The following is an 18,750-nucleotide window of genomic DNA, read 5'->3' on the forward strand; positions in this document are numbered from 1 at the left end:
TAAATTTATACTAGTAAGTCATCAGTCCCTTTTATTTTATTTTATTTTATTTTTATTATATTCCTATCTTATCAACACTTATACTTATTGTAAAAAATAATATATTTACAGATTGTATAATAAAACAAATTAAAAAAAAAAAAAAAAAAAAAAAAAAAAAAAATTTATACTATGAAATTAGGCATTTAATCGCGGAATAACGATTTTAGTTATTTTGTTGTAATTAATAAAATATTATTTCTGTGACTTGACATTTTTAACGTGTATTTATTATATTTTATTATTTTTTATACACACAAACATAAATCAGTTATTAAAGTAAATAGGTAATCTCTTTTTTGACATTTTTTTTTCTATACGCTTTATAATGTTGTATGATTTATACAAACATAGGCGGAACTTGACATTTTCATTGGACTGGGCTATCCTGAGAGTCATTTTGCACCTATCATACCCAAAGGAAAGGGTGGAGGGCGATTGAGAACACCTGTTTTTTACTACAATGCAAATGTATTATTATTTACCTATTTATTAATTATTGATGTTATAAATCTAAAATTGTATCACTTTTATTTTAAACTTAAATTATACATGTGAAATACAGATACTAAATATATTTTAAACATTTAAATTATTATATTTTTAATAATTATAATTATTATGTACAATTAATTTCTCAAATTTTTTTCGCATTTATACCTATAATAATTATAGGTGTAAATGCTAAAAAAATTTATTAAATTAAAAATAATATGTTCTTAGAAAATGTATACAATATGGTGCTAATTTGCCTGGGCCATGGTCCAGTAAGCCGCGCGTAGTTCCGCCCATAGATACAACGTAGTATTTATTAAATATAGCCAATATAGGTAAGTAAGCAGGTAAAATTATTAAATTTTATAATAATTTTTAAAATCTAAAATAAATATTTAAAATAAAATGATGATGATAATAATAATAATAATCATACTAAGTAATAATACTCAATATGATTTTTACATAATATATTAATATATTTACGTTAACTATTCATCAATCTATTCCGATTTGTATTTATGGATTGTGAAATGTGAATATTGTCTATCTCAGGCACATATACATGGGGGGTTCACCCCCCTCGAATAATTTCGAGTAACAAGGAAAAAATTGTTTTATTATATTGCGGCACAATTTGTATTGCTAAATTTTGTAAACCTCCTCCGACATTTTTTTTGTATACTTGCCTGGTCTATCTATATACAATATATTTCAATTTGAAATCAACAGATTGTATTAAAAAAAAAACTTACGAGCAGAGCTACAAATATTGCTCAAGACTTGGTTCAATTCAGATGTATACTTGCATAGTAATGAATATTTTTCGTTCAGTATTTTTAAATAACAACACTATGGCAGATACATTGTCAGTGTTAAATTATTCCAATATTCAGATGTACCTAAACCTAACTATATACACGTTCGAGGATTATAATATAGTTGGTTATCCGGAGAAAAAACACATTTATCTATAACCTACTATGAGTCTATGGATGGTTTTAGGTTTAGAGCAGAGCGATAAATGAACTAGATTTACTATAGGCAGATATTGAGGCATGTGTTGGTTTATTTGTGTTAGCCTTTACTTTTTGGAGTAGTAAAAATACTTCAATATTATTTCTGGTACTTAGCAGATTAGATTTAGTTTATACTTTAGGGTGGAATACTGGGATGGGGATTTAAAATGAACAATTTTAGTCCTTTTTTTGACGACTGAGGAAAACTAAAAAAAAAAATCACGGAAATAGAAAAATGTATGTAACTTACAATTGTTGACAACATTTTATACCATATTTTTTTGTAATTTGAAAACGAATAACTGTGGATACTTAAAATGTTTATCAAGTACTAGTTTTTTTTTCTATAAATATTAGTTACATTTTTTATACTTTGTCTACTTTTAAAAAGCTTGACAATTGAATACCTAAAAAGTTTCTTATAAGTTTACCTTGAAAAAATTAAATTTTACAATTATTTATGACAATTGCCTGAAGTTTTGACAAAATTGGATACCTACACGGCACACGTAAAATAACGATTACCACCCATCAATCTATTTTTGATATTTTGTTTTGATTTAAACAGTATTATTATAGTCATGAAAATATTCCACCATAATTTAAATTATTATTTCCTACGTACACAATGAAATGTTCGAAATTTTAGAACTGATATCTGATTTAAAACTGTTTATAAGAATTTTAAATGTTGAAATATTTTTAATATTTTTAACTCGGAAAAAAACTTAAAAATCAACAAACAAGATCCCATATAACTTTTTCTTTTAGCAGCTTAAAAATATTGGCAATACATTGGCACATTTTTTTTAAAATACCTATTTATTGAAATGTAAATTGTATTATATAATATTGTATATACTGTTAACTCTAGCCTGCAGTCTTCAATAATTTTTTTTGTTATCTCCAATAAAAAATCCTCCCAACAACACCATTGGATTATGAGCAATACAAATAGACACACTCATACGACATACATATTATATGTATATATAACAATTCAATTATATTTCTATATTAGTATTGGTTGAATTGCAAATAATACGTTTAAAAAATAAATATGATAATTAATATCATTATTACTGTAGTCTGTAACAATATAAAATGGAAATAAGTTATTCGTATTTCAATATCGTATTATCGTTTCTATTACGTGATCGAATATACTCTATAGCTGTAGGTCATTTACCTACCCATTAAATATTATTGATTATATATTTTATAATAACAATTACCGCCCATATATCAATATATAAATATAATTATTCATTAATTACCATAATTATATCTATTGGGTTTTAATTGTTTATTTATAATATTTTATAATAATTATTAAAATTGCATTATATATTGTTTGGGCAGTATGATCTTATCTCGAGTAGGTACAAAATATTATTATAATAGGTATACTTCTTATTACCATTAGCTAATCTTACTAGTACCGCGGGAATATTTATTTAATACCACAATAGTACGGTGTGCACAGCTAATTTTTTTCGACTTGTGTCGTCCGCAGATACATACGAATCATTCATAGTTCCATACAAATCTTTTATACGCTCAAACTTGCTTGGCTCAAACCTTAACCTCTTCAATATAAAATCATCGTACCGTCTATAACAAATAATATTTTATAAATCTATATTATTTATTTAATCGAATTTAAAATTACAAAAGGAATAACAATAATATGTCCGTCAATGCAACAATGAACAGCGGAGATTCGCGGTTAGATTCGCCGGAGTCCGATTTGATTTGTCTGGATCGTGTCAAAACCGAAATACCCGTGATCGGCTTGGGTTGCGAATACTTTACGAGGCTCATTGCCAGTCTCAAGGTGAGTTTAACACAGCTGTGGTTACATTATATTATAATATGATATTAATCGTATCTCGTAATCTCGTATGCATCTAATATCATCTTTCAGCTAGGTGAATTTTCGAGGGTGTTTATGGAGAATCCCGGAGTGTCCCGATAGGAACCACGGATATCTTTTTGAAACCCACATTTTGATTACAAAATAATATATAGATCGTATACATATTATATTATCATTATATTTATATTTTTATTTCATAACTGATTATTTAGGAATAATAATTTTTTTTTGTCAGTTTCTAAAATTATACATGTAGACTTGAGAAAAGGAATTTATTATTAATGATATTTTTATCTATGTAATTTTATATGATACCAAGTCGCGACTCGTAGCACAATTTTATTTTGAGATTCGGAGAACATTCTCCGATTCTTGCAGCTAACATACTTATAAGCGAACTTTTGGTAATTTATGAGTGAGGACTGATAATGCCGATAGTGGTGATTTAAACTGATCATCACTACGTGTCTCTGACTTCTATACAGTTTTTATATATTTGAGATTAAAAAATATAGTAAGCTTATGAGTTATGACATAAATTGGATTTTTTTAGCAGAACTATTTTCCATCCATATGGAATTGAGAATTGTGAAATAAAAATACTTTTGATACTCCCATATTCTATACTCAACTATTGTTCTCGATGGCGAATGATGAAAATTCTTATAAAAGAGGAAAGTTAGGAAATTAAAGGATTTTGCATGTTGAGCAGCTCCGTGAAAAAGTCATTATGTGCAGAGTTATTATGACAATTGTCGTATCAATGTATTATACTATATTATATACTTTAATTATATAATCACCATAGTTTTATGTTATGTGTTATCCGACTACCGTATTGCAGGAGTCCTCCGCTGTTGTCGAGTGGAGTCTGAACAAAGCCACCATTGGCGTGGATAATGTTGTCAGATTTCCGTACGTCAAAGACCAATTGTTGGCCATCGACCGGTTGCTGTGTTCGTCGTTGGACTTAACCGAACTTTCATTACCCGTGTTGACTAGAACGCCACAAGAAGTATTAAACCTATTTCGATTCAATATATTATTTCATTAATCAATAACCTATATGTGTTTCTTACTTACATTTTTAGATAAATTCAATTTCAAATCATGGATTTTTATATTTTATTTTTAACCCACATTCATCGACTGTTACATAACACCACTTTTATATAACCTACATAAATTATCGAAAGAAATCGATAAAAATATATGGAAACATAAAAATGACAACGCGTGCCTTTGAGTAATTAATAAAAATAAATTTGTTTGAAAAACGCATGACTAATAACTAATAAGTAAATTTAAATACGTATAGTTGCTTTTGTTAACAATTAAAATTAAATAAAAAGTAAATGTTTCACAGTGTTTGCTTGTGGTATACTATACCTACTTTAGTTAATTAAAGTTGTGTTAAAAATAAAACGCCACCACTTAGGTATTCGTGATTACAAATCATTATAATCATCTGATTATAAAAATAATTAAAAATAACGTAGGTGTATTCATTAAAGTTTTCACGAATTAGGTATACAATTTGAAATTTTATATAGATAATAGATATATACATAAAATACTTCAAGTCTGATTTTATATAAAATCTAACCTTGATGTGAAACTGTAACTAAATATGGCTTTTGATACCAATACCTATTGGTTATTGTATGAAAGTGAAAAGTATAAAATGTATTCTTTATAAATAATGTAAATTATTATACATGTTATTAAATATATCATATATTTATGTATTTGTTATATTTCAAAATAAGAGTTAAAAAAATTTAATTAAAATCATAGTGGATGCAATATTAAATTATAATATTTGTAAATACAAATTTTAGATATACGATGAAAGTATAGAATACGTGATTGGAATAGTAACACCGATTACCACCTGGGTTGACTTGGAGCTTCTGCCATCAGCAGAGTATTATGTCAATCAATATTTGCCGGAATTGGATCCTGATCAAAAAATAAGTAAATGTTTGATACATAATTTTAAGTAAAATATTGTCTTTGCATGTAAATACATATAATTAACAGATAAAAACCAATTAAAATATAAATCTTTATGTTTAAAAATTATAGTTAGGCATTCAAAATACCTCTTTAATACAATTCTGAAGTGTTTATTATATGAAAAGGTAATGCCTAAGATATATACATTTCATTAGTCATTTAAATATACCTATTTGGTTTAAAATATGAATAATAATTTACTTATTGGTATGAGGTACGTTTTTTTTGTTTATATGCCATGTAGATCGATTGTAGAGCACGTGTTGGAGCATATAAAATCGGTAATGATTGATGTAACAGTATTTATTTTTCATGCTTAAAAGACATTAGTACAACCGTGAAACAAGGTGGTTAATTGATTTTATGTGGCCCTAGGCGCAAATCGGATAGGTACAATACTATATAATTAATTAATATCTAGTTGATATTGTATACATTGTTTACTGCAAGATAATATTTTTTACCAATTTCGTACCTAACCTAAAGATATATTTATAATAATATTAATAATATTCAATTATTTAAAACCGGATTAAGGTTCTAAAATAAATAGTCATTTGTAGTTTACGTGAATGTAATAATTTTTATCAAAAAATGAATGTCCATTTTAGCAAGTAAAATTATTTTTACTTGTATTAGCGATATATATAGAGTTATGTTTTGTAGTAATTTTATTTATTAATTATTGAATATATCAATATTTTTTTAAAATTAATGTTCATTTTTAATTATTGATTATGTAAGTATACTATATATGATTTTATTTTATTATTTCAATTAATAGTGTATAGGTACAATACTACAATGTATATTACTATAAAATATATAAATTCATTTGTCTATACGGATATACCTAAATCTATTTTAACTTATTCACCCCTAAATTATATTTTTGGTAAAATAAACACTCGTCCAAACGTTATATATAACTATTCAACCAAAAATATCACATTTGGATCGATTTAGCTAAATAGTTTATGCCTAAAATATTTATAGGAAAATAAGAACATTTAAAATTCACATTTAATGCCTATAAGGCTTTATTATATTTATTAAAAATACGTAGGCTCATTAGCCTACATATTTATTTAAATGCTAATATAGTAATATCCTATATTCCTATAAGGCTATAAAACTGTCTTGTATATATTACAATTTATAACTCGTAGATAGTAATATTTTATAATGGAATTTCAAGATTTGTATGATTTTTAAATTATTATAATTACTTAGATTATTTCTCTCTGTTTATGTGTTTTGGTTTACTTATCATAGTATTGAAATTTTTTTTTATTTCCTTGTTTTTGAAATAAAACAACCAAACTAATGAGTAAAATAGTGTAAAAAATAAAATAACTGATGCAATTATGTTGTTTTTATTAGTTTAAAAATTTCATTTAAAATTTATTAAATTTTTGAAATAAATATTTTAACAATGCTTATTTTGTCTCCCCTTTAATCTGACCTGGTAGCAAGCACCTAATAAAATAATGGTTAATTTATACAAGCTAACACTATACATATCTTCATATCTCTTACGTTTATTTTTATTTTTATCGAATACTAATTGAAGTGTATAAATGTCTTTAGAGCTTATTAATAGTGAAAAGGGTCCAAGAGCATGTCAATTATCCGCGAAGCTTGCTCGTCGCATCAAACAACACGCTTATGCCGAACCAAAATATTTGGGGAGCCTGATGTATAGTTTATATGGAGAATCAATTTTGCTGGCGAAAATAGTAAGTAAAATAGTAGTTAGTAGTAGGCAATACCAAACTATTTCTTCATAACGACATTGAAAGGTGTTTCATTGGTTATTATTCTAAAATTTTAATTACCTATTATGTTTAAAACTCTTATATTAGTTATATTTAATGAAATAAATATGTAAGTACCTATATAATATACACTTATTATGAAATTAACTCATATTAATATCACATATTAACTACACTGTTAATAAAATTTGAAATAAAAAATTGATTAAATAAAAAATATTGTTGATAATCGAGGAATAGTAATATTTGGATGATGGATTGTATTGTATTTTTAAGCTAAAGTCTTATAAGTTATAAGTAATAGGTGAACGGTTTCAAACACTAGAACAAAAAGTTTAATACGATCGAATGTTTAGGAAAAACAATAGACAAAGAATTTAATGTGTGCGATTTTACTATTTTCCTAAGCGTTTACCTAAATGCCAAATGCCTATTTTAAGTCAAACGTATAATAAAAATGAAACGTTATTATATTATTTTAAAGTTCTAACTATTTATTATTTTATATTTTTTATAAACTGTTCATACTCAACCCAAATTTCATAGTTTGTTTTTGAACCAAAGTTGTTGCCAAAGACGTTTTGTCAGATCTGGAAGAAACTCGGCGATGGCGTGACACCAGTTGAGGTAGCTAATAGCTTATTGTTGGTGGAAATGGGCTGTCTACGACTTAGAGAAGGTGCATCTTTACTTGTCAAGATGATAGAAATCTCTGAGCAAATGGCCAAGTATTACATTGAAATGTTTATACGATATGTGTACGAAAAAAAAAATGTAAGTATGAATAATATATAATATAATATAGGGTAAAACTCTCCCGATTTTTTAAAATAGTAAACTCTCTCGATGGTAAATTCTCACGGGTCAATATTATGTTTGCCTGAAGGCTGGAGGGAATATATACAGTGTACACTCTCTCGGGTCAACATTATGGTTAGCAGTAGGAAATATGTTATATTATTCTAAATTTTTAAATTAGTATTCATAGATCCAAATGCAGTTGGAAACGTTTATGTATTCACATTAGCTGCAATAATGTCTCCACAAAATAAAAAATGTGAAACGTTTGCTTCGTACTTAGTTAATACGTATATTGATGAAGATGCATCATATCTTCCAATAATATGGGTTTTAGCATTAGTAAATTTAAAAACAAATCCTATTTTGAATTTGAATTAATTTATTTGAATTAAAGTTAACGATTGAATTTTCGAAATTAATAAATTAAAATTATAACTAATATGTAAAAACAACAATCATTATTGTATAATTTTGGATTTTGACTGCAATTACAATATTCCTTTCATAATATTAATATCAAATATTTTTTAATATTGTTTGATTTATAGATTTTTGATTTTTTCATTGAGTTATGCATAAAATGTTAACTTTAAAAGAAATAACAGTAAAGGTACCTATAATGTTTATTGTTTAAAATTTCTTCATATTCGAATGATGCATTTATTTTTTTAGTAAAACTGAGGTAGGTAACGGTAACTATATAAAAATGTTATGTATACATTGTAAGTTTATCGATTTTTAATTAGTTATATAATATTCAAACTATCATCATAATAACGTTGTTCATGCGGTATATCGTCATTTACGCGATAGGAATACTTATAGTTTTCACTGACCCTTGTATAAATATCAATATGCAATAAATAATAATAGTTAGGTACTGTATGACTGTCACTAAATACCTATTGACTATCGTATTACTGCTGTATTGATATGGCCAATATGGATGTAGAATACTAGAATGTACATGTAAATAGTAAATATATAATATTATATTTATATTATGTCGATAGTGTATAATATTACAATATGTATAGAATATCTATTTTTTTAAATTCAAATACCTACATTTCAGAAATAATTTAAATATTAATTTAATTTCCATAGTAGTAAGCAAGCCCAGATTAAGACATTCGGGGGTACAGGTACCAATACATATGGTTGTGAGCCCCCCATAAATAAAAACAATTCTTTAAAATTATAAAAGTATATAATAAAACAAATTTAAACATTTTTATTTTAGTATGATAACGATTAATGAAGATAAAAACATATTATTTTTTATTAAAATACATATTTTTAAATAAAATGAAGTAAAGTATAAAGGGTTTTGATTTTTAACGTATACCTGAAGTCCTTCATATATACCACTCATGTTAGAAGCGTTGTCATAAGATTGACCACGACAATTTTTTTTATATCAAGTCCAGTATTTTTCAGAAATTCACATAAGATATTAAAAATGAACTCTCCTTTATGACTAAAGTAAGTTACTGGTGTCAGATCAAACAATCGCTCATTAACTATAGATAAAATACAATATCTGAGTACTATATAGCCATTTGATCAATTTTTGTATCTGGGGCAGAGTCCATAATTATAGAGAAGTATTTTGTCTGTTTAACTTCTTCTACTATAAAGTTAAACACGTTCGACGGGTGACGGGCCTCATCGCGCATTAGTTCAAACAAGAAATAAATACAAATACAAATATTCTTGTAAGTATTATAAAAAATACAAATTATCACTCAATATAATTTTAAGCCGAGAAGACTATGATGGGTCGTTTACTCACGTGGGCCCGGGGACATGCCCCCCTCCCTTAATCCGGGCTTGACCATAAGTCACTAATATAGTAATACTTTCTTTGATAGGTAACGTTAGCTTCTGATTGAAATGTATTTTAGTACAAAATGCCCAATACAACAAAATTATAGTTCACATGTTTTGATTAGTAGATTATAATATAAATTATTATGCATAGAATAATTTTGATAATTTTATAATGTTGATCAGATTATCAGAAATAATATTATATTGATGTTAGTTTGCAATGATCAAATATCTAAAATAATATGTTCTTGTAAATATAGCATGTGGTCAACAACATATCGAGAGTAGTACATCCTGAAATGAAAAAACAGAAAAAAAACACGGAAACCTATATGTCTCAGCCTGAAAACGTGGAAACTAAAACAATAAATGAGAATACAAACGGTGATGAACATTCAAGATCTCAAAACTTAATAGATTAGGATAGCTTAATAGTTCAAACTTTACGTACACGAGCTATTTTAGCTGTTTCGGTTTTAATATTAATTATTATTATAGTTATAATTTATATTATATTTTACTAATTTTCCTTTTAAATTTTGTTCCAATTTTTATTTTTGAATTTTAAGTTTTAAATGAAAGAAATGCATCAATTATTATATAAACTTTAGTTTTTTTTGGGGGTTTTTAATTAACAAGGAATTAAAAAAAAATGAATTATATTGTAGGTATAATATTATAATTGATGGGTGTATTATGCTCAGGCGTGTGAATTTATACTTTTTCTAAGTCATTAAATTCGTTTTTGAATTATTATTATTTCGTTGTTCATTTTTATTACTTGTTATAAAATATATTCGTTTCGTGTAATCGTCTTTATTCTCATATTATTTTTTTATACTTAGGTACCTACTAAAATTAAATTAATTAAAAATAAAAATAATTTCCTATCTAGTGATATACAAAATCATATAAAATTCATGATGTCTACATTTTACTATAGGTCAATAGATACTTATGTTTGATAATAATACATATAAAATATAACGATGATGATAAATAATAATAATGTACAAACGATAAATACTACATCAGATGATGTAACTCGACATATTTGCCGTAACGTACTGCAATAATTATTAATTATATATATTAAAATAAGTGTATATAGGTATGTAACCTACATTGTACTTACGAGTACTGTTTTTTCATTACAGTAAATATTTTTAGTATATATACTTATTATACACTATTTAAGTCAAAAATGTGTTGTACCACTTGTACCTAGTGGCTGCTCTCATTTATTAATAAATAAATGAATTACCACATTCAAAAGTCAAAATTTGAAATTTGACAATTTATCTCATTGTACCTATATAATAGTATTGTTTAAAATAAAATAATAAATGCAATTGAAAATACAGTCATTATTGATGTGTCAATATTTTTTATATTAGTTTATTCATCATTCATTAAGCATATTATGTGCTAAAATGTAGGTGTACAAACTGAAAATATAGTATATAAATATTATATAATATATATATATATATATATAGATACATTTACCTCATAGTATATTATAAATAAATAACAATGACTGTATAGTATATATTATTATATAACATTGAGGATAGATTGCACGAAACAGGTATATAAATAAATAATAATGCTCTCGGACAACATATATAGTGCATTATTATGTATCGAACATTTACTCTGTTGTATCTTATTATTGAGTGTCAAAAAAATTTGTATACACCTATAAATTATAAATTTAGTCACTTTATTGGACAAAAAAAAATTGTACACTTTTTCGAGAAATTGTTCTTAAATATAGTTTATATAATATAATAGTATATATATGACGAGTACTATATATTTTTATGGTTTATTGGCATAACATCTAATGGTTTAACGTTTCGCCAATCTATCCGTATGATATTATTATGCCTATTAAATGAGGAACATTTGGTCTTACAAGAATAAAAAATGAAAAATATAAACATATTATTATATTTTAACAAGTAGTATATTCATTTTATTCATTTTATTTATAATATGTCTTATATAAGTGTGTGTGTATGTGTTGCTCGAACTGTTCTCTGAGGAGGGGGAGGTGGCTTCAGGTGGCTTAGCCCCTCAAATGAAATTGTAGTATGTACATCCGTGGACCATGATGTAAATGGTAATCGGTGCGCAGGGGGCCACTTGAGACCTCTCCCCTCCCCAATAAAAAAAAAAAAATGCAACAATATGCCGCCTAACGTGTCTTGTACAAGTTTGTGCACACGCACGCGTATGTGTATGTGTGTGTACCTACGTGTAAGCGAGCGTGTAACATTGTATCATTGTATATAATATACGATTGTAAAATAGTAAATATATTTAATTATAATGTATAATAATGGATATTATCCGTGTATACAAAATTGTTAAATTAAATTGTATTAATTTTTATGAACAATATACCTATGAATATTACATAAGTACAACGATAAATCAATATAGCCGAGGCCCGAGGGAAATCTTAAGTACAGAAGTTTAGAATTACAGCTTGTTTCCAGTCTTCCGTAGGCGAATTAAATAATAATAATAAAAAAAAATCAAGGCACGTCAATATATTATCATAGTAATATATTCCGGGTTCGTTCAGAGGGGCTAAAATTCTTAGAAAAACAAAACAGCTTAGGGTTACACACACGTGTAGCGCCGATCGGTCAGAAATGATGTATGTTCAACATGCATAAAAGCATAAAATAGTATATTATCAGATTATTGTACAAATATTAAAAACTCCAATGGAGTATGATAGATTATATTATAAAGTGTTCTATACCATTAGAATATTGAATAGAGTATAATATTGTATCTCTAATAGTGATATTGACTGACTAGTGTTTTTTTCATTTACAATAATTATATAATCGTAATAGTAATAATAATAATAATAATAATAATAATAGTAATAATATAATGTTATTCGATTATAATAACACGATATCTAATTACAGACGAAATATACATTACATATAATAGGTATTATATGTTAACAGTGAACGTTTAAAACTATAACCAAAAAAAAAAAAAAAAAAACAACTTATAGTTAATGCAAAATCCTTTGGTATATAAAATTATGTTATACTTAGAGAGACGAGTGAGAATCCGAGGACACACACGAAGAAGAGGACGAGGATGAGGAGACGAAAAGGTAATTTTTTTGGAAAAACTATTTTGTTTTTTCGCCAACAGATCAGATACTGCGTTGCACATAATTGCCGGGGAAAGTGCCGAAGCATCCTGTCCGTTTACTCGATCCCACGTACCATCCGTCGTCGCATTTTTCCATCACGAACACTACGTCACCTTCTCTAAGTTCCAATTCGTCACTGTTCTGTGGCTTATAATTGTATAACGCCCTATAACTGTCATCAACTCGAGTGATAAATTGTTCATTTTGTAATATAATATTATATTATAAAAATTTAAAATCAAATATTATAATGGATATTGGTAGGATAATACCTATGTAATGGTTGACTCAATTTTTCGCTGTGATAATTTAGTTTCGTAAATTTGGTTTAATGTCAAATTAGTCAAAAATGCACATCTATCACATGTACACATTAGTCACAATATAATGCATAATATTATATTTATTTTATTTATTATATTATATATTATAATAATAATTAATAATTAATTGTATTCAATTTTAATATGATTTTATAACGATTTATATACAATATATATGCTGCTATAGTAATAAGCCTATATGTATCGTTATGAATTAGTATGATGTTTTTGTAGTCAAAATAATATATTAAATTAATATAAATACTGTTATTAAAGTAAACGTAGATTATGACTTGTAAGTTATGAGTATGGAAGATAGTGTCAAATAGATATTTTATCAGTATAAAATAATGAAATACACATTACACATATTATTAGATAAATTACTGTTATAATATCAACATCTTTATTTTTGCATACGGTCTCTGTTTTCATTAGATAAAGCCTAAATGTAGCATAAGTCTATGATTATGCTTTGGATTGCTGTATAAATAAATTAAATAAGACTTCGTCAGGCCTTATTTAGTATTCCACTTGTAAATCATGGATTTTGTTACAGCGTTAAAATAATTTACTTATTTCGTATTAAAAATTGATTGTTAATTTTTACTATGGATTTGTATTTTAAAACCACAACTTAAAATATATTTAATTTAATTTAAGTAAAATATTGTATTCATTATTTTTGTTCAACCGCATTACTGTACCAATGAACAAGATGTGCTACGTCGTTAAATAACCGTACATACAAGTACGTAGTGTTCTGTATAGTGCACTACACTACTAAAAATATACAAACATATTATATAAAACAAATTATACATTTAAACAATTAATTTACAATGAACGATGATTGTGTACTTTTTTTTGTTTACAACGTACCTAACCTTGCATATTTTTACTGTGAACTCGTGCTTTATAGTTTTATTTAAACATTTTTATTTTAACTTATTTCCTAATTATTGTTTTATTTAATTTTTAATTATTTTTTTTTCCAAAGTGGTAATACGTATAACCGTTATAAGTCGATTTTTTTCTTTTTGACTTTTAAAAATAATTTATCAACATATTAAAAATAATAATTATACAATATTATATATTATACTACGACACAAATTAAAATAGGATTGATCTTTAAATGCTAAGACAATAACTATTTATCTGATTTTTGTAGGTACCTGTATATTGGAATGTCGTATCCTATATTATCGATTGCGATAATAAGGTATGGTATTGTAAAAAAATTGTGACATTTTTTATAAGGATTTTCGAACGTACTTATTATATTTAAATCTACATTATTTAGTAGATATTCTTAAATAATAAAACAAATCGTTGACTGCTTGACTATTATTTTATTTATTTATTATATTACCTTTTACCTACCTATAGAAATTTCAATTTCTTTATCTATATTTTTAATTTACCGTGACCAAATGAGTGCGACCAATGTGTAAATGCAACAAATTTGATTTGAGTAATTACTAATTTGACACGCGACCAAATGTATGCGATCAATTATTGACTGTAGGTATACCTACCCACATAACAATTTGACTATAGATTGTACTGATTATCTTTATCAGCTCACGCGCGAGTTTGTATTTTCATTGATAACAATATAATCGTGATTTTTTTACAATAAGGAAAAGGAAAAATACGATTTTTATCATTATTGTAATAAAATACTTTCTTCTACAGTTCTATACAATTATGTAGATAACATTAGAGTTTTTAGACTGAAGTATACGATTGGATCTGTAGAAACGTATAATAAAATATTTAAAACGAAATATTGTTTCTGACTGGTTTGAATATTTAATAAATGATTACTTATCTATTATTATATATATAATTATATAATTATAAACTATTATAAGAGACGAGCCTTTTTAGCGACTGTCATGCACAACAATTAACTCTATAATTGGTTATTAGGTATATATATATTATTTGTTATTTTATAACTGTTAAGCTATTATTTATATAAAAATAAAAAATAAACGTACCTAACAAGTAACCGAGTATGATATATATTTTTTTTTATATATAAATAATGATATTATTAATATATAAAATAAATTAATTAATTGACATGCACCTATATTGTATGAAAATTGTATTCGTTTACTTACGGCATGGGTTCTGAGTGTACGTCAACGTGTAGAGTTTCATTTATGTTATTTGCTTGTTTCTTCGTTTGAGTCCCGGAATTTCTTGTCGGCTACAATCAATATCATCGACAATAAGTTTCCCTAACTTCATAAAGTATAACAATTTTTTTTTGATTTAGACGATTTGATACCATAGAAGAATAGCTATCCGGCTGGTACATGTGCTGCGTTTTCGGCGGGTTACTGGTAATGAGAGAATGCGATGCAGGAGACGCTACGGGTTTGAACGATTCGCTCGTCGACGAGTCTGAAAACAAAACGAACCGATCCGTTTAAGATTAACATAGTAATACGACGTAGGTACACTCGTCGTAGGTACCGATGAGTATCGGAATTATCGGACGGGCAAACGCATATATCACGCGCATATAATAATGATAACAATATTAATTACTTGGGTGATCGCCTGGTTCCACTAAGACTGTGACGTAAGATATAGGGAATATTCCCTTTTTGCTTCCGATTCTGCCTTCATACCAGTTGTTGTCAACACGCCTAGTCAGGACAACCAGTTCTCCTGAAGATGAAAATAATACACATAGAATATAGATACATTATAATATACTATTTAAATAATGTGTATGTCTGTCTTGACGAATTCATTCCAAATCGAATAGGGAGTGGCTCATACAACGAATGAGACTGCTGTAGTGTTCAGCGTTCATTGAACGCTAAACGTCATCGTAATCACTAATTACCCGTCACCGTCGAATGTTATTTGCTTGCAATTCATTATTTTATATTATTATATTACTACTATTATTATAATGTATAAAATTATATCCATGGAGTGTAAATCTTTTAATCACATTTTGATTTTTACCTTTAACCAAAGATAATTCCATGTTGGTCTGTGCAACAAAATTGAATTTTGCCCTTGCTTGGCCTTCATAAGGTCTGTGCGGCGTTGTCCTGATGCCATCGTACGGAATTACCTGCCAAAAATATAAAATGTTACACTCTTGTGCATTTTGGTTGCTGCGTGAGCTCTGTGGACCGGAAAACGGAATTTTTGAACTATATAATGCGCACCTCGACATAGTTGAAAGGGAACAATCCGACCATAGCGTTGTGCTCCCCCTCGTACCAATTCTTGTCGATCTGTTTCCGGACGAATATGATGTCACCTTTCCGGAACGACAGTTCTCTATACACAGAAATTAAAATATAAATAAAATAGGTAGGTACTAGTATTATTATAATTTATATGTATACCTACTTTAATTTTATGAACTGTAATATACTAATATATCTATATACGGTTATACACGGCTAGGAACAGCGTAATGGGATATATACTATTAATAATGTATTTTTACCTGGACGTTTGGCCAACAAAGTTGTATAAAGCTCTTGCTACGAGCTTTGGTTCTGGAGTACGACTTCTTGGCGGCTGTGGACTTTCGTCAACGAAATCGTCGTAGCGGTTTAACGGGATGGGAGATTTTTGAGAAGGCCTAAAAAAATATCATTTTTTTTTTTAATTTTACTTCGACATTATTGTCTTGTTATATGACCAACAATAAGTTGTCTGCGTGTCTCCTATTCGACATGTCTTGAAGTTCTTGAAGGTACTTTCTTCGTCTTTCTTCTTGGTAGATCCTTCTCATAGCTTCTGCTTGTTTGTTAGCTAATTCTTCTTCTGTCCATTCTTCTTTAATTTCGTTTCGCACCGGACGTCGATATTGTAGTGTTACCTCCGACTCCGCATATTTGTGCGGTGAATCTAAAAGTATTTTTTTAGTATTATTTAAAACAATAGCGTTAGCGTTCAACTAAAATTGTGTTATAGTATAGGTAATTCTTTACATACTATATAGTATTGCATTTTAAGTGAAGCCCGATAATGCACAAATATTTTGTTGCAACGAAAAGTCGGTTATTGCACAGACAGTCCCCCTCTATATATGTCAGTTAAAATTAGGAATCGAATACCATAGGGAACGATCGAAATACTGAACAATGAAAATAACGATGACAAAATCAACAATGAACACAATGAGTTGCGTGCCGTAATTTTCATTCTTTACTTCCCTTCACTCGCCAACCCTATAATATTTATGGTAGCCAGTTTGTACTATCAAAAATATGCCAATGTTTCGATAAAACCATAATGTGACAAAAAAAAATATATACACCTTTTCATAGTTATACGTTGGTTTTGTTGTATTTTTTTCCAACAGCATCGAATATAAATATATATATAGATATATACTATTAAAAGACCTTCAGTCTAGAGAATATTCGAACACGTGCTACCAGTGAATGGAAGATCAATGTAACACGGGTCGTTAAACACGTCCAAACGGCAATATAATTATCGGTTTCTCTTCTTTTGACAATAGGCTCTAGCGAAACATGTTTCATTTTTTTTTCATTTACGAGAAAGCTACGCAACTAGAAAATAAACTATTTGTTTGACTTATATTTTCTGCAACGCTTCTCAGAAGATTTCTGAGCAAAATTAAAAATAGACACGATTTCTGGTCAAAATAGCCAGATGCCAATAGATTTGCGTCGGTTCGAGGGCAGCATGTAAAATATTGGGCAATCAGTTATAATAAATTTTGTTATAATCGTGATTGACGTGATATTACATCACTAGATTTATTATAAAGTTTATTCAATTTTTTCTAACGATAAATAATTTATGATTAGAGGGAAAAATGACTATATATTGAATAATTGGATAAATGGATAATTAATATTATGCAAATTCGCGATTGCTTATCACGATACTTTCTCCATTGTCGAATTAATAATTTACATACAACAGATTGAAAGTGATACATTCGATTGGAAATCCATAAAATTAGCTGTCATCAGAAAGATTTCTTTTATTAGTAAAAATTGTAGTAGATACCTCTTGTGTGTAAAGATTAAATTCAGAAAAATTCCCCAAAGAAAAAAAAGTAAATGTAGTTAAGAAAGTTGCATTCTTCACGAAGATAGAGTAAGATATTTCACAATCTTGAGTTCGTAAAATGGAAAACCGAGAACAAAATTAGACGCTGTTCTAAAAATATTGATATGTCGAAACAAAATTGATTTTAAGTTGTTTTTTTGAGCCCCGCGTGTATATTATACGTTTAAGAGCTGCAGTCGGTCGTTTTCTTTGATCAACCAGCTGCTACTGATTAAACAACACCACACTTTTTCCATTATTCACACGGACATTGACAATTTACTACGTATAT

At 27.2% G+C, this 18,750-nt stretch overlaps 2 protein-coding genes across 2 annotated transcripts in view; one reads left to right on the plus strand and one right to left on the minus strand.

Annotated features, from left to right (window-relative positions):
• The first annotated feature begins 3,040 nt into the window (after positions 1-3,040).
• LOC132930002 (uncharacterized) lies at positions 3,041-10,285 on the plus strand. Its single transcript, XM_060995660.1, has 6 exons — positions 3,041-3,390; positions 4,277-4,447; positions 5,274-5,409; positions 7,042-7,190; positions 7,776-8,003; positions 10,124-10,285. Exons 1-6 carry the CDS (start codon positions 3,244-3,246, stop codon positions 10,283-10,285), a joined length of 993 nt encoding a protein of 330 aa, XP_060851643.1. The 5' UTR covers positions 3,041-3,243.
• Positions 10,286-11,568: 1,283 nt separating this feature from the next.
• LOC132929924 (uncharacterized) overlaps positions 11,569-18,750 on the minus strand; it is a 41,728-nt gene continuing 34,546 nt past the window's right edge. Inside the window, 8 exon segments of the mRNA XM_060995565.1 lie at positions 11,569-13,228; positions 15,515-15,603; positions 15,685-15,800; positions 15,948-16,070; positions 16,377-16,488; positions 16,586-16,700; positions 16,873-17,010; positions 17,075-17,279. Coding sequence (XP_060851548.1) covers positions 13,057-13,228; positions 15,515-15,603; positions 15,685-15,800; positions 15,948-16,070; positions 16,377-16,488; positions 16,586-16,700; positions 16,873-17,010; positions 17,075-17,279 — 1,070 coding nt within the window. The 3' untranslated portion in view covers positions 11,569-13,056.

This window comes from Rhopalosiphum padi, chromosome 4, assembly GCF_020882245.1.
Source record: "Rhopalosiphum padi isolate XX-2018 chromosome 4, ASM2088224v1, whole genome shotgun sequence".
Classification (NCBI taxonomy): Eukaryota; Metazoa; Arthropoda; class Insecta; order Hemiptera; family Aphididae; genus Rhopalosiphum; species Rhopalosiphum padi.

Excerpts from the sequence above, each read along its gene's own strand:
- LOC132930002 (XM_060995660.1), top strand. The coding sequence starts at position 3,244 with ATGTCCGTCAATGCAACAATGAACAGCGGAGATTCGCGGTTAGATTCG. Across the intron at positions 3,391-4,276 it reads GGCTCATTGCCAGTCTCAAG|GAGTCCTCCGCTGTTGTCGA; the intron begins GTGAGTTTAACA and ends ACCGTATTGCAG. Across the intron at positions 4,448-5,273 it reads TGACTAGAACGCCACAAGAA|ATATACGATGAAAGTATAGA; the intron begins GTATTAAACCTA and ends TACAAATTTTAG.